Source organism: Prorops nasuta, unplaced genomic scaffold (assembly GCF_024137725.1).
Source record: "Prorops nasuta isolate Cenicafe-Biocafe unplaced genomic scaffold, Cenicafe_Pnas_1.2 PNAS00014, whole genome shotgun sequence".
Lineage (NCBI taxonomy): Eukaryota > Metazoa > Arthropoda > Insecta > Hymenoptera > Bethylidae > Prorops > Prorops nasuta.
Window position 1 is genome coordinate 326,952 of NW_027116811.1, and position 15,503 is coordinate 342,454.

The 15,503-nt window shown below is 30.8% G+C and overlaps 1 protein-coding gene and 1 long non-coding RNA gene across 8 annotated transcripts; one reads left to right on the forward strand and one right to left on the reverse strand.

Annotated features, from left to right (window-relative positions):
- Positions 1-1,849: 1,849 nt before the first annotated feature.
- Positions 1,850-6,518, reverse strand: LOC136778326 (uncharacterized). 7 transcript variants are annotated; one of them, XR_010823400.1, is made up of 8 exons: positions 6,499-6,518; positions 6,154-6,378; positions 5,944-6,066; positions 5,757-5,825; positions 5,170-5,255; positions 4,928-5,097; positions 4,679-4,842; positions 1,850-4,585 (listed from the first exon to the last, which is right to left on the reverse strand). It is a non-coding gene; the product is annotated as an uncharacterized lncRNA (long non-coding RNA). The 7 variants fall into 7 exon arrangements; XR_010823398.1 differs by having other exon boundaries at positions 5,631-5,825; XR_010823401.1 differs by lacking the exon at positions 5,170-5,255.
- A 744-nt stretch (positions 6,519-7,262) lies between these two features.
- l(2)k09022 (HEAT repeat containing 1 homolog l(2)k09022) lies at positions 7,263-15,230 on the forward strand. The gene is made up of 8 exons (XM_066735431.1): positions 7,263-7,489; positions 7,556-7,704; positions 8,106-8,400; positions 8,502-12,867; positions 13,180-13,497; positions 13,604-14,064; positions 14,273-14,723; positions 14,789-15,230. The coding sequence occupies exons 2-8, from the start codon at positions 7,563-7,565 to the stop codon at positions 14,957-14,959; spliced, it is 6,204 nt and encodes a 2,067-aa protein (XP_066591528.1). The 5' UTR covers positions 7,263-7,489; positions 7,556-7,562; the 3' UTR covers positions 14,960-15,230.
- Positions 15,231-15,503: the final 273 nt, after the last annotated feature.

The window sequence follows — 15,503 nt, forward strand, 5'->3', positions numbered from 1 at the left end:
GTCTCTCTTTAATTAAAACTTACGTTACTTCGCAGTTATTTCTTTTTGTCAATTTCTTACTAATATTATATTTGTGACCATCCTTGTAAATTGTTTGCATACATTTATATGGATTTGTAAATTTCGGCATTTTTAGAATAAGTATGCTACACTTTCACAAATACACTTTTACAAATTTATAACAGCTATCACCAGTTCATTGAATGCTTTGGTTTAACTTGCATTGCCTATTATGACACAATACTCGTGCGACTCGCACTGCTCAGATGTAAACAAAGACTCCCCTCTCCCCCCAGAAACATTGTTTTTGGCTATTTCATGCAGAAGATGCCTATAAAATGATATGCCTACAACGATTTCAAATTCAATAACCTATAATAATTTTATTTATCAATTTTAAACATTTATATTTAAAAAATTTGTTTACTATTTTTACACACACACACACACACACACACACACACACACACACACACACACACACACACATTATTATATAGTATTCATTTTTACGTTTACCATGACACTGATATTTTGATGTATGCAAACAATTTACAAGGATGGTCACAAATATAATATTAGTAAGAAATTGACAAAAAGAAATAACTGCGAAGTAACGTAAGTTTTAATTAAAGAGAGACAACGATATTCAACAAAGTATATATGGTTTGATTATTTCAAATTTTATTATTCCTAAAGATATTTACGGTGTAGTGAAGAAAGTTGCCGTGGAACTGCAAAATTTATTAAGGATAAAGAAAATTTACAAAATTTGAAGGCCCATAATCACGATGTTGATACAAGTAAAATTAAGGAAGCGAAGTTTAAAGAAGATATTTTTAGTTATATGCATAATTATCCATGCACATCAAAAGAAGCTTACGATGCATGCGCTTTAAGGTAAGCGTTTTTCTTCTACAAAATTATGCTGTCAACTTTTCCGTATAAGCTAAGTATGCATAGTAAAGTATAATTATTTACAAACTAAAGAAATGAAGATGCTCCTATAAGCTTCCCAAAAATCCACAAGACTTTAAAAAGTTGGAATGCAGAGAATAGGCCAAAACTTCCTGATAGACTGGAAGAAATAGGACCTCTTTTAGAAACTATTCAATGGCAAAATATTTTAAAATTTAAAATAAAGGAAGAAAAACATAAATTGAAAGTTATTCAATACGAAAATGGAAAAGATGTATTAATCATAATATTTGACAAGAAACTCTGTAAATTGACAGAGAAAGCGAAATTGTGTCACGTCGATGGTACATTTGAAACTGTACCAAAAATAGAAAATGCTTACCAATTGCTTATTATAATGGCAGAATACAAAAATCAAGTTAGTAATTATAAAATCATTATTTCTTTTAAGTATTTGAAATAAAATTTATGGAATAATATTTTAATTGAAAGTTTCTTTTCTTAAGTTCTAATGTATAATAAAGTCTTGATAGTAATAAGTAATCGTTTCACTAATTTTTAATAATAGAAATTTAGTAAAATTTTTGTTACGTACTAAAATCAAGGCAATTAATTTATATTTGCTTTTAACGAAATAAAAGGCTATACCAATTGTATGGGGGTTTATGAGTGGCAAAGCAGAATCCACGTATAACGACTTCTTCAAGATGGTAAAATTAAAGATATCCCCTAAATTAAATCCTGATACATGGGTATCAGACTTCGAAAAAGGATTGCAGAATTCAATCAGAAGAAATTTTCCGTGCAGCATAATTCAGGGCTGTTATTTTCATTATACACAGGTAATAATTGTCTTAATTATAATTATATAATGCTTGTATTATATAACAAATATTTTTCATATGTAGTAAACATTTTATTATTTTCCTTAACCGGGTACAGAGATTTATGACATAAATACAATATAATGGTCAACGAAATGAAAGTTACTGTTTAATACACACAGAATATATTTAATTTATATACAAAGGAATTTGGTATGCTGATTTCAAATGCGATACCAATATTACTCTATTAGGTAATAATTTTAAGATATTTCAGTTTAAATAGTTGAAACACGTCATTTCAAACTTTTTCACGAGCCGGTATCTGAGTAACATAATTCTTTCAGTAACATTTGAGGACTGCATTATATAATGCTACTTGTATTTCCCTTCAAAATTCATTGTCGAGTTTTACTATGAATTTCTTTATTAAATGCGTTACTTTAGCTTGAAGTTATACAATCGTGTGTCTTTGACGAAACAGAAGGACAGTTGCTTTTCAAGTGAACGTTCTGTAGAGATGCACTAAACAATCGAACCTCAAAACTTGATTAACGCAACGAACCAGAGACGCAATAAAAATCGACAATGCTTTTTGAAGGGGAAGAATAGCATTATATATATAATGTAGTTTTCAAAAAATTGTTTAAAAATGTTGTTACTGAGATATATGAGTTTAAAACTCCTTAAAAGGGTAATTTATTTACTATTCAAAATTAAATATCTTAAAATTATCACCTAATAGAGTGATAATATGTGCTATTGGATTTAGATGCAGCATCATAAAGTAAATAAGAATCATCGAATTGCAACTTCTGAACAAAAACAGTTTACCGGTCTAATTAAATCAGCTAATTGCTTCACACTTCTAAAAATATGAATTATATTTTCTCTATGAACTATTAGTCTTTATACGCCTTGCCTTGTTACTTCGTAACATACCAACATATTTTAGACTTTTACTTAACTTTAATATATTTTTCAATAAATTTTATTAATGAAATAGAAGTAATAATTCCTATATTGTAACACCTTAATAGAAATTGTATTAATTTAGAAATTAACCTTTTTCAGGCTATTCAAAAGAGGGTTAACAAATTAAAGATTTTCCAACTAATGAAGAAGCTGTCTACTGCGGAACATTTAAAATTAAGATTTATATTGACGCAAGTTCATTGTTTGCCATTTTTACCGCCAGCTTTAATACCCAAAGGATTCGAAGTAATTAGAAAAAAAGCTGAATCATTTAATAACGAGGAAATTAATTCAAAAATTAAACGATTGTTTCAATACATAAAAGTCTATTGGATAAATACTGTAGATGGTAGCATTTTAACCATATATTCCAGACGTACAGCTACTAATAATAAAATTGAAAGATTCAATCGATATCTTAAGGACACAATAGGGTCTCACCCTGATTTTTATAAATTTATTAGTAAGTATTTTATATATAAATTAAAGCAAATCTATAAATGAGGAGTGCTTTTTCAAATAGACTTACTTCGCATTTTCGTGAAATTCATTTTTTTAGAGCACAATCGACCCTACCTAACCGTGCTTGTAGTAATTTTTTATTGTCTTTAGCATAAAAAGAACTATAAACTTAAAAACCTAAGAAATGAAATGAGCATACGATACAATTCACGCGTGTCTTCGTTTGAAGTTTTCTTAATATATTCTAAGAAGAATTTTAATATAATTAAAAAAAAGTCTATTGAAAAAACATCCTTTACACGATTTTTGTATGCCATCTAATTATTTTATCAATTTCGTAAAATAATTTATATTACAATAATATTGTCCTTTACTGTTATGTTATTTGTTAAGGTGAACTCTATAGTTTCATTTTTTCATAACTTTTGCTTGAAAAGTGATCAACAGCTCATAAAAATTTTCTTATCTTTTCCTACAGCATGAAACATATATTTATTATGCTTTAATCCAAAGAATCAGCATCCTCTGCACTGCATACAAAAAATATTTGCAAATTTTATTAGAGTATCTGTATGATTCATTGTTAAAATAATTGATATGAAAATGAGGGACTTAAATGACATTTCATATGATGGAACTAAGAAAATCTTAGGTAGAAATGCGGCCCATTAAAGTAAACTTTTAACAATTTTTCCATAAACCTCTTTCATCAGCTACTATATATCGTCGTTGGCACGAAAAGAGTTAAAGACGCTTCCTATATCGTTTTATTCTTTACAAAGTTTTATAATTATTTCATATATAAATTTAGTGAAAATGTTAAGTGTACCGCGTGTTTCTCGGGTATGCATGTATCGTTAAAAAATAATTGCACAAAATTTAACCTACTGAATTATTAATAATTGTAAAAGAGAGACTGCCTGCGAAAGCAATAAACGACAAATATTTCATTATAATAAGTACTAATAAGTATAATTTCATGTTGTAGGAGCTTAATTTATAAATACCTATAAGAAAGAATATAACTAACATAATTGCATTTACAGCTAAAATTCAATATATTCTAAAGATATATTATATTGAAAAAATTCCTCATAAGTTTGGAAACAATGCAGCGAGTAACGCTAAAGAAATTATTTGTCAATATTCAAAAATACTTAACGAAACAAATAATGAAAACCAACTGGAATTAATTTCTATATTTCTCGTTCAAGTTGCATTAAGAAATTATAGTTTCTTAAAACTGGTAAAAAAAATGATGCTTAATAAAAAAGGTGAGTGGTAAAGGCTTCATCATAGGTAAATTTTAACTTCTTTCACAGCTCTCTTTTCCTACTTATTTTCTTTGTGTTGGAGATACAAATCTATATGCATTATTCTTCGAAAACATAATTTCGTAGCTGTTCCTAAAAAATATCATCTTAATTTGAAACATTAATTATTAATAAATAGTATAGAAGAGATTTTTACTATGCTTTTAGCATTGTAACATTCAATACCTTTTATATCCCTAATTAATTATACGTTGCTTTCTTTTCGTTAGACAATTTCTTGTCTTTACTCTCAATTATTTATTACGTGTATCGTTATTTTTAATGTTTCATTATTTCAGATTGGAGAATGATCAGCAGTAAAAATATTACAAAAGGGAAGGATCCGGGAACTGTAAATATTAAAAATTATAAATTAATTGAAATATAATGCTTTTTATTCGAATAAAATCTATGTTAAATATCATCAAAACATACCTTGGTTTTATAATAATATGATCCATTCGGATTTCGTTGTATTTCTATGTAAATTAAGAGCGGCATACGAGAATACATAATATATCCACAAGAATCAACAAGAGTACAATTGCCTTAGTTAATAATTTCAATAGCTGAGGTCTTCAAATAATAATATTCTTTAAGCATTCCTATAATATAAATTATAAGACTTTAGTTCCTAAACTTATATAATGGGTTATGAATCTTTCATAGTTACACACAGCAAAGTATATTTGTTAACCGTTTTTCAAACATTTTTAAATTCCATAGTAGTCTTTCGAAAACTAAGAGAAATGTAAAATTTTGTCTGAAAAATATATAATTTATAATAATAGAACTTATGCTTACACAAAATTTATATTTTCTCTTTATATATAAAAAGATATAAAAAAATTGAAATACATACAGGGTGTACCACTTAAATGCCCCAGAGCATAGATACAAAAAGCGTGTATTGCGTTAATTATAAGAGATATTCAATTTTTTCATATGACCCTTTTGGAAGCAAATAACAAAAGGTTTCGAAAAAGTCCTGTGCAAACATTGAATATCTCTTATAGTTGAAGAGGTACGCGTCTTTTTGTATCTATGTTCTGGAGCATTTTAAGTGGTACGCCCTGCATATTGTATATCTATTAAATATATTTAATAATAGTGAAAATGATAAAATTTCAATATTAACTTGTATAATTTAACTTTGCTTGAACTTGTTCTAATTAAGTATTGCAAAATCACTGTTATAAAGACACTTGTCATCTGTACAAATCTTGCAGCGTATGATTATTAATAATTATATATATATCCATACTCTATATATTTATTATAATCCTTGAATAGGTTATTTGATAAAAGTTCCACTTCAGTCGCTCAGTAATATCTGAAAAACCAAAGCAGACCATATTTAATATATAAACTCATTAAGCTAAGCAAATTAAAAGTAACTTTGAATTAATAAACACTGTAATAAAAATTACATATACCTTGCGATTACTAACCATAAACTCTGTGCCAAAGGAAGCAATTTACATGGATGGGATTAGTCGAAAGTCCTTCATATCTTCTTATTTCTGCTCATCGTAGATATGAGCAAGATATCATTCCAGCGATAAAAGTAATATCTAAATAATTAATCAACTAAACAGTTAAGACACAGTTTTATATTTGAAATTGAAAGTATAATACATTTGCAAATTGTTTACATTTACCTTGTAAGAAGTATTGCCTTCTTTGACCCATGCGTTTCTCATCATAAAATCATAATTAATATGAACATCGTAGCAGTAAAAGTTATACCAGATGACATATATGTCAATAAAGTACGCATGAATATTTTAATTACACTTATCAGTCATTTTTGTCTCGTCTCTCATTATTATTCTGATAAACATTTATGCTGCATTTCTTTAATCCTTTGCGAAAGCCACAAACACCTAAATCATATTTGTACAAAATATATTTCCACAAAGTAACACTAGTAAATTCAATATATAAATACTTTAAATTATTCAAACGTTTTTACTTATCTAAGATCCATAGTTTTTCTTAATTACATTTATTTTGCAGTTTTTTCTTCTGCTTCTTTAAATTGACGTTATCTTGAAGATTATTCAATTATCTTTTTCTCATCTTGATATCTAAATGAATACTACAATAAATGCCTTACGACATTATAGCAATATATTACTAGATTTCGGCCATATTCACTAGTCATATAGGTAGTCGACTCACTTCTACAAAAGTTTTCGGACAATCTAGTATGTACCGAGGAACGACTGTGAATATACGACCGTTGTTCTAGTCTGACTGTCGTGCACTGTCGTAGACTGTCGGTTGGATAAACTAGTCTGAAGCTAGCTGAAATGTAACCGAATCAATTTCCCGTTACTTACTATTGGGATCTGAACTGCCAGGCGTCAAAACACTCAAAACCAATATGGGGGGGGGGGGGGGGGTACAATTGGGTGCAATCCTGAAAGATACCACGTGTTTTGCAATTCGAGTTTGTATAAATATTAACAAAATAGTGCATGAAATGTTTCTTACAACCGAAGAAGTATACCGATTTGCAAATACAACTCTTTTTACGATAAATTTTTTACGTGTGAGCTGTAAATCTGAATACTCCAATTGACTTTTCAGAAAAGAAATAGTTTAACTAATAGCTACTAGAGGCGCTTTGGAGTTAGTCAGATCAGATCATTCAGATCCCAAGGCTTCGCGCCTAATCTTTGATGCATTTAGGAAATGCTCTCAAACTTCGTGCCGCAGCGCCCGCCGCCCGGCGGCCGCCACTCACCATTGCTCACCATGCACCAACACGAGGCCACGAGCCACGGCCCACGAGCATTCACCGTCACGCCATTCACCAGTCGCGGACCGCTCACGGCTCACCACGACACATCTCCGATTTCCAATAATATTTATTGATCAGTCTTTTTTGGGTAATAACGAATTAGAAAAAAATAACTTTTTGAAACGATTTGAAAATCCCAGATAAATTTAAAAATCTCCCCGGACGTTCCCGTAAGGTTAATAAAAGAGGTCAATATCCGGGAAAAAGAGGACAGATAGCAACCCTAACTGTAATAATATATATATTTTTTTCAGATTCATAATGTCTACTTCATTAGCAGAGCAGTTAAAAAAATTAAAAGCTCCACAAACAGATATTCTTCTTCAACATAAAGGACGAGCAAGTTTATTGTTTGATGCAAAAGAAGCTGATAGTTTAGACAAACATGCAGTATTAGATATTGGTAAGAACTGTTGCAGTAAACTGGGTGTTTATATATTCTAATCCCCCTAGACTTTAAAAATTTAAAAGGCCAAAAATTTTTCAAAATGTTCTACTAGGGTGAACCCTACCAAGTTGGTTCAGCTTAACACAGAGTTAAAGTAGTATAGTTCCCATCGCATTAACTATACCACTTTAACTGTGGGTTAAGTTAACCTGACTTGGTCAGGTTCACCCTAAGATTTTAATATTAGAGCTTTTAAATATTTAATAAATAGTAATGTCTATTTAGCCTTGGTAAGGGTGAGTGGGGTATAAACTACATATATTGATTATCATGATGTATAGTTTTCAAGCTGATAACAGTTAGACATCTTCCATGCACACACACATGCTAATCTGTTTAAAATAATTTACTTTTAGGACAAAGTGGCTTAAATGAATTAATTAAACTTTATCAATTATTCAGTGAATTTGAGAGTACTTTGTTTGCTCAAAGCTCTTTGAATTTTGAAAGATCTGTAAAAGATGCAGATGTCAATAAGAAATTGAATGCTGAGATTAGAAAATTTTTGATCTTGCTCTCCCCATACTTTTTACTGAATATTGCTCATAAAGCACTTGAGTGGTTAATATATAGATTTCGCATACATAAATTTAATAGAGACCAGTTTCTTCTTTTAATACTACCATATCATGAAACTCGTATGTTTGTAAGGTAAGAACATATAACTTATTAATAATTTATAACATTATTAAAGTTGTGTAATCAGAGTTAAGTTTTCATATTAGTTTGTAATATTAAGCAATTATTTTTAGGGCCTTAGAGTTAGTAGATTTAACTGAAGATTACAACAAATGGGGCTGGCTGAAACCATTACAAAAGCCTGGTGTGCCCTTGGCTTCTACTGTATTAATAAGCCGTCTGGTAACAGATAATTGGTTGTTGAAACTTCTTTCTGATCATGTAATTTTTGCAACACAGACATATGCTGAAAATTCGACAAGTTTAAGCACTTTATATACTTTTTATACTACAGCAATTATTGGTGCTATTGATCAACTTTCTTCTGTAACTGAAGTGCAAGTTAATCATTTGCTACCTACTCTTTTAAAAGGACTAGAGTACTCTACTCCTGATCTTATTGCTACCTGTTACATGATTCTAGCAAAGCTTATGACTAAAGTTAGATTAAATGATGCAACTATAGAAGGGCTATTTCTAACAATTTTTAAAAAGCAACTTTTAAGACAAGAGGCTACAATTTTATTACTTTATGCATTTGGGAATCCATTTAACAGTATAGACACGGTTTCTGATAGGTTGACTATATGTTTAACAGAGTTAACATGGTTTCCAGATTTTTTGATAAATGCTCAATCATCTAACATAAATATAGCAAAATTTATTCAACCACTTCTAAAAACTGCATGTACAATGATCTTAAGTAATGCTAAAGAAACAATATCAATTCAAAGGATGATAGAAAGCATTATGTCACGAGTTAATTTAAAAGGCAATGAAGTGGATATAATTCTGTCAAGTATTGTTAGCAATAATATATCTGTAAATAATGTGTCAGAATCTGCAAGAGAATTCTTAAGAAAATTATATCAATCTTTAGAAACAAGGTATCCTTTAAAATTTGATGAATACTTAAAACGTTTGGTAAAATCTAGTGAGATTGATGATAAGTCAAAATTAGCACTGCAATTTTTGACAACTTGGCATTTTAATGCTAGAGATTCACAAGATTCTGCATTAATACTAAACAGATTGACCCATGTTAGTCCTGAGCAAAGAAAATTTGGATTAGAAATGCTTGCTAAAAATGATATCAATGTTCCAATTAATTTTTGTGATATGATGACTGATACATTAGCAGCCAGATTTTCGGATAACGAAATCGAGGTGATAAAAGCATTATTAATGATACCAACTAAACGTTTAATAAATCTATTATCCGTTGATACTCTGATTGATGAATTGATAATTTTATTGTCGGCTTGTCATAGTGTTTCAAGAAAAATGCTTGCCAAGCCTGCTTTGAAAATCCTCCTACAGTTATGTAAGGAAGGAAATGATACCACGATTTTCATTATATCACTTCCGTATTTGTTCCCGAGTAGAGACGAGGATGTTGATGTTACTATGGAAGTTTTAACGTCGAATTTTGGAAGTAAAAATAAATATATGCAACAATTAAAGAAAGATATTGGTAAATCGCGAAGTGCGGAAGTGATAACATCAGCAGCATTTCATAACATTTTGAATTATGAACTTTTGCCTTCTGCTACTAATATAATCGCTGCTTTAAAAAAGCATCTGCATCATGGAGATAGCACGTTTATGTTTTTCAATATGGTTTTATTAGGATCTGTTTGTAGAGTCACTGTTGGCTCATTGCCACCAAAAGCGGCGAGAGAAGCGATAGAAATTGCTTCAAAGGTAATTAAAAAGTTTAAGGGTAAAGTGAAGCTTTTAGAAAACTGTAATCATTTAACAGGAGCTAATATACAAGAAGCACTTGCCTTGACTTCTTTGGGAATTCTTCCACTACAAGTTGGGACTTATGTACTGGAGATGGTATATCGACGTTTAGATTTAAAATCTGATGCAACAATTGACTTTGAAAATCATCCAGATCGAAGTAACTTACTGTTGAGATTAATGGAGATACTCTTTGAAGGAATTAATATGAAGACGTGTTGGGGAATGCATTATTCTAGATGCCTGCAAATATTCTTTCAGAGGCATTTTCCATTTGTACAAGATCTCATAAGATTTTTATCATATTTTTTTATAAAGCCTGTTAAAGCTCAAATATCTTTTCATTGCCTTAAAATGACACTTATACTATTAAATAGCTGCAAACATACACAGTGGGCATTCAAAGACGGAGCATTTGTTGCTAATTTACTCATTGCTTTAGCAAGAGAAAACAATGCTTGTCGGATAGAAGCGATCAATATTATGAAAAAGATTACACAAACCTTTAATTTGACTCTAGGTCCATTTTCAGCATTGTTACACGAACTTTCTAGCAAAAGTCCAGAAATTTCTTTAGATCCAGATCAACTGTCATTAAGTTTGTATAATTTATTGTCACCTGATCCTGATGTATCTAGTCAATTAAAAACTGAATTACGGAAGAAATTACAACAGGCACAGATACAGTTATTTGATCTTGTTGTGGATTCTGCTAGTCCCATGCATATTAAGTCGCAGCTATTGGATATTTTAATTTATGTCAATGGGCCAATGATATTAGAGCACTTAACACCTTTTGGTCTTCATCTGTTAAGCATAATTTCAACTGAGACAACAAAAAAGTTAGTAGGAAATGCTTTAAGAAATATTCTTTGTCGATTTAATGGAACAGCCATTGAGGTTTTAAAGAAGGAAGAAGTTTGGAACTTTTTCAATAGATGTTTGCTACAACATAACATACAACTAGTTTCGGAAAGTAGTAACCATTCACCAAGTGTACTGCTATTAAAGCAAATTGATAAGACTTTCTTTCAAAGTATTGCCAATATTTCGCCGAAACTTCAAGAACAGATACTCGGTAAACTTGTCGATATAATAACTGATTGTGAAGTTAGTAGAGTCGTTTCTACTGCTCATAAAGCTATGAAGAGTATCCAGATAAATGCCGAATTAATAGTAAATGAGCTGGAAAAGATGAAAAAGTTAGAAGAAGATACAAAATTAAATGAAAAGACTAATGAAAGGCGAGAGAAATTAACAAAGAGTCGATCCGCTTTACGATTCATAGTTTCAGATCTAGCTATAATCAATAGTAGAAATTGGAAACGCGGTGTAACTTTGCTCGAATTTATTCAACATGCATCAAATATTACCAATGAGGATTTGCTTTATCCAATACTTTTCGACTTGCTAAAAACTTGTCTCAATCATGAAGAGCAAAGTCCTGTGGAGTACACAAATCAGTTAATATTATCTACTTTACATCGACTTGCCGAGAAAGGATTACCAATACGCGATGCTCATTCACAAGTGGATTTAATAACACAATGTATAAGAACATCCAGGAACCCTCAAACGCACCATCACGCTTTATTGGTTCTCGTTGAGCTTTTAAAAATCGTTGATATACGCCGCGCATTGTATTCTATAATGCCAATATTTACATTTATGGGTAACTCTGTCGTTAGGCAAGATGACGCTTATTCCATACAAATAATTTATAAAACAATTGACACTGTGGTACCAATTATCAACGCAATGAATAATGAAATCCATATTTGTGAAATATTACGTGCGTTTATCGTATCAATACCAGATATTCCTGAACATAGACGCATGCCACTTTTTAAAAAACTACTCTCACACCTTAACGAGCAGCTGCACCTATTTTATCTGCTCACTTTTGAAAGCCATGTATTATCTAATGTTAACATGCCGAGTCAAAAGAACCAAGATCAAAGACTACAGTTCCTATTACAAATTTCAAGAGAGTTTTCTCCTTCAAAGCTCATTTTTACTTGTGTCAAGCTCATTGAATTTATGAAAGAATTACCGATTGATATTGAAGATGGGAAGCAGTGCGAAGCACCGACAGTATTTTCCAAAAATCATATATTCAATACAAAAAAAAATACTCCAAAGCAGCTTAGACATTATAAATTTGTATTGATACAATTTCTTAGCGACCTCTTGTCCTCGTCAGATTTTATCAATCGTGTAGCTGAACTTCCTCAAAAAGTACTTACAGATATGACAGTTCATTATGACAAGTTATTAACCGACATTGTTTTAATAATAGAAGCTACTTCGAAACAAGCAGATCTGTGCCAGGGTAAACCCTTAGGAAAATATTGGAAGGTTCTTCTACATCATTTGTACGATGTACTTGATCTCGTTAACAACTTGTTGTCGAATAAAATTTTCTTAATTAGTATTAAACGATTAATAGAAAACAAACTACACGCCGTTACTAGAAAAGGTTTGGAGCTGCTCAATAGTCGACTCCAGCAGAGAAAATTTGGAGAAATCGATCATGCGGATTTGCTAAGCTTAATTGAAGCTTTGGTATGTGTAATAAATACAAAAGGAGATTCGGAAAAGCAGGAATTAGACGTAACACAGCAAACAGCTTTAATAACTCTCAAATTACTCGCTAAATTTTTAGCAGCAGAACATCCAGTCATCTTTAAACGGGTAAACATAACTGTTTTTAATTAACCATGAACACGAACATATACAAGGAGCGTTCTAGCTTTTAGTTTACATAGATTTTAACTAATCTCCCTGTATACTTAGCAAAAAGAAAACACTGTAGAAAGTTTTTAACTGAAACTAATTCCGCTATACGAAGTGCGTCATTTTCTCAGCTTTGCACAGTCGAGTAACTTTTACTCTACACATTTTCTGCTAAATATACAGAGGGACCAGTTACAGCTTGTAAATTAAAGACTGGCACTCCTCTATATTTATTGTTATCATTGTTAATATTATTAATAATCCATATAGATACTGGACATGGTAACTAATTTCTTGGTGACACGGAATGGGCCTGTATTAGGCACAGCTGCACTTTGTGTTGCAGAGCTATGTAATTCTTTAAAGACACATGCCATACATTCATTAAATCAGTTTGTACCTGCAATTCTGCAGTTATTAAAAGCTCATTGCAGACAAGACCCTCCAGATATACTAGCCATTAGTATAGTGAGTTCATTGCAAAAAATTGTGGAATCTATTGGCAACTTCTTATCCTTCTACTTAGACCAGCTTTTATTTGAAATGGCTAGATTGATTTCCTTATACATGGATGCAGAAAATCCCAAAGTCAGTATTTAAATAATTAATGAACACTATCAGTTTAGATGAGTTATATAATATATTGTGAATATCTTATCTTATTAAATTAAATTAACAAATTTTATCCTTTCAGATTGGAGTTATTGTTTCACGGCTAAAGGCAACATCTCAAAAACTGTGTCATTATATTCCATTACGTATATTATTACCAGCTATCAGCAGAAGCTACGATACTTTAATATCAGAAAAATCTTACAAAAGCATACCAGCTCTATTGAGTATTCTTACCGATTCATTTAATGTTATTCAACCAACAGACTTGAATACTGCAATTCCAGATTTAGCTACATTTTTCTTAAAAGTCTTAGAATTTCGTGAAGAGTTTTCAATCTTTGATCAGAATTCAATGGAAACTGATGGAATAAACAAACAAAAGCTTGAATATATTAGTCTTGTAGAAGAAAGTACAAGCAAATCTTTGGTTTCCTTAGTTTTGAAATTAAGTGAAACTACTTTTAGACCATTATACTATAAGCTTTATGATTGGGCGGCAAGAAACGTTCAACGGAAGCAACGAAATATCACGTTTTTTAGGTATGTATTAGTAAACAGAGAGAAAAAGAGGTTCATTTATATAATAGTGTGTCTAGATCAAACCACAAAATTGTTTATAATTTAAATACGTAACGACTGAGTCTCGACCTGGACGTTAGTACTAATCAATCTTCAATTGATAACTTCAAAGCAAAATATTAACAATTATTATTTTATTTTATTATCACCTCTGAATATTTGGTTACAGATTATCAACCAATATAGCAGATTGTTTAAAATCATTGTTTGTTTTATTTGCTGGACATTTTTTGAAACATGCTGCAACATTGCTGAATGACAATAATCTCTATGTTTTGAACGAACAAAAGGAATTAACTCTTGACAATGAGGTTGATAGGATACAAGTAGTGGAAGCTGTTTTATCAACTCTTTATAGAATTTTTACTTATGATGCACACAATTTTGTTAATCAAGAACGTTTTGAGATTCTTATGCAACCAATAGTTGATCAAATTGAGAATACAGCTGGTACTAAGGAACAATATGCAAAGAGAGCAAATAATTTAATTATTCCATGCATAGCGTCCTTCTCTGGTGTTCTACCAGATGATTCTTTAAACAAGAGACTAGTCTATCAAATATTATTAAAAACAAGACATGCTAAGTCTTATGTCAGAAGTGTTGCGTTACATGGATTGGTAATATGCTAATATTAAATTATAAAACAATATATTATCTTAACCTGATTATTTATTATTTTTAGATTGAAATTGTACGTAAACTTGGGGAAAATTTTATGCCTCTTTTACCAGAAACAGTACCTTTCTTAGCTGAACTTTTGGAAGATGAAGATGAAACTACTGAGACAGATGCAAGGGAAGCCGTTCGAACTCTCGAAGAAATATTAGGAGAACCATTACAACAGTATTTCTGATCTCATATATAAATATTGTACATCTTGTATAATAAAGGGATTTTAACAGAAATTATCAATTTTATTTACTTGATTGATCTCCTTTTTCCTTGTGGGTTAGGTTATACTGAAATTTCTAAAAATCGGAACAATGACTCCAAAATTACATCCTTGCAAAAATTAGTATTTTCGTGCCAGATGTTAACAATATAATAGTAGAAACTGAGGTAACTAAGCAGTGATCCATATATTGAGGAGGCCTGACCCTGACCGGCCTAAAGCCTTTAGGCTAAAGGCTGAAATGCCTGAAATAATTGAAAATAACATAACAGTCGTCGCCTGTAGCCATAGTAACGATGTCACGTAAGTGGTTATGTCATGGTATAACGCAATTCTCTGAGATGGCCAGACCGTGTGTGACCACGAATGATTTGTGGTGGAGAACGTATGTACTATGTACAATTGTACAAAGTAAAATTAGCTGAAGTTTCCAATTGACTGTAAATTTGGAATTGCGCCAATCAAGTGCGAAAGCTCATAGTGAGTGCTGAAGATTGCTAACTAA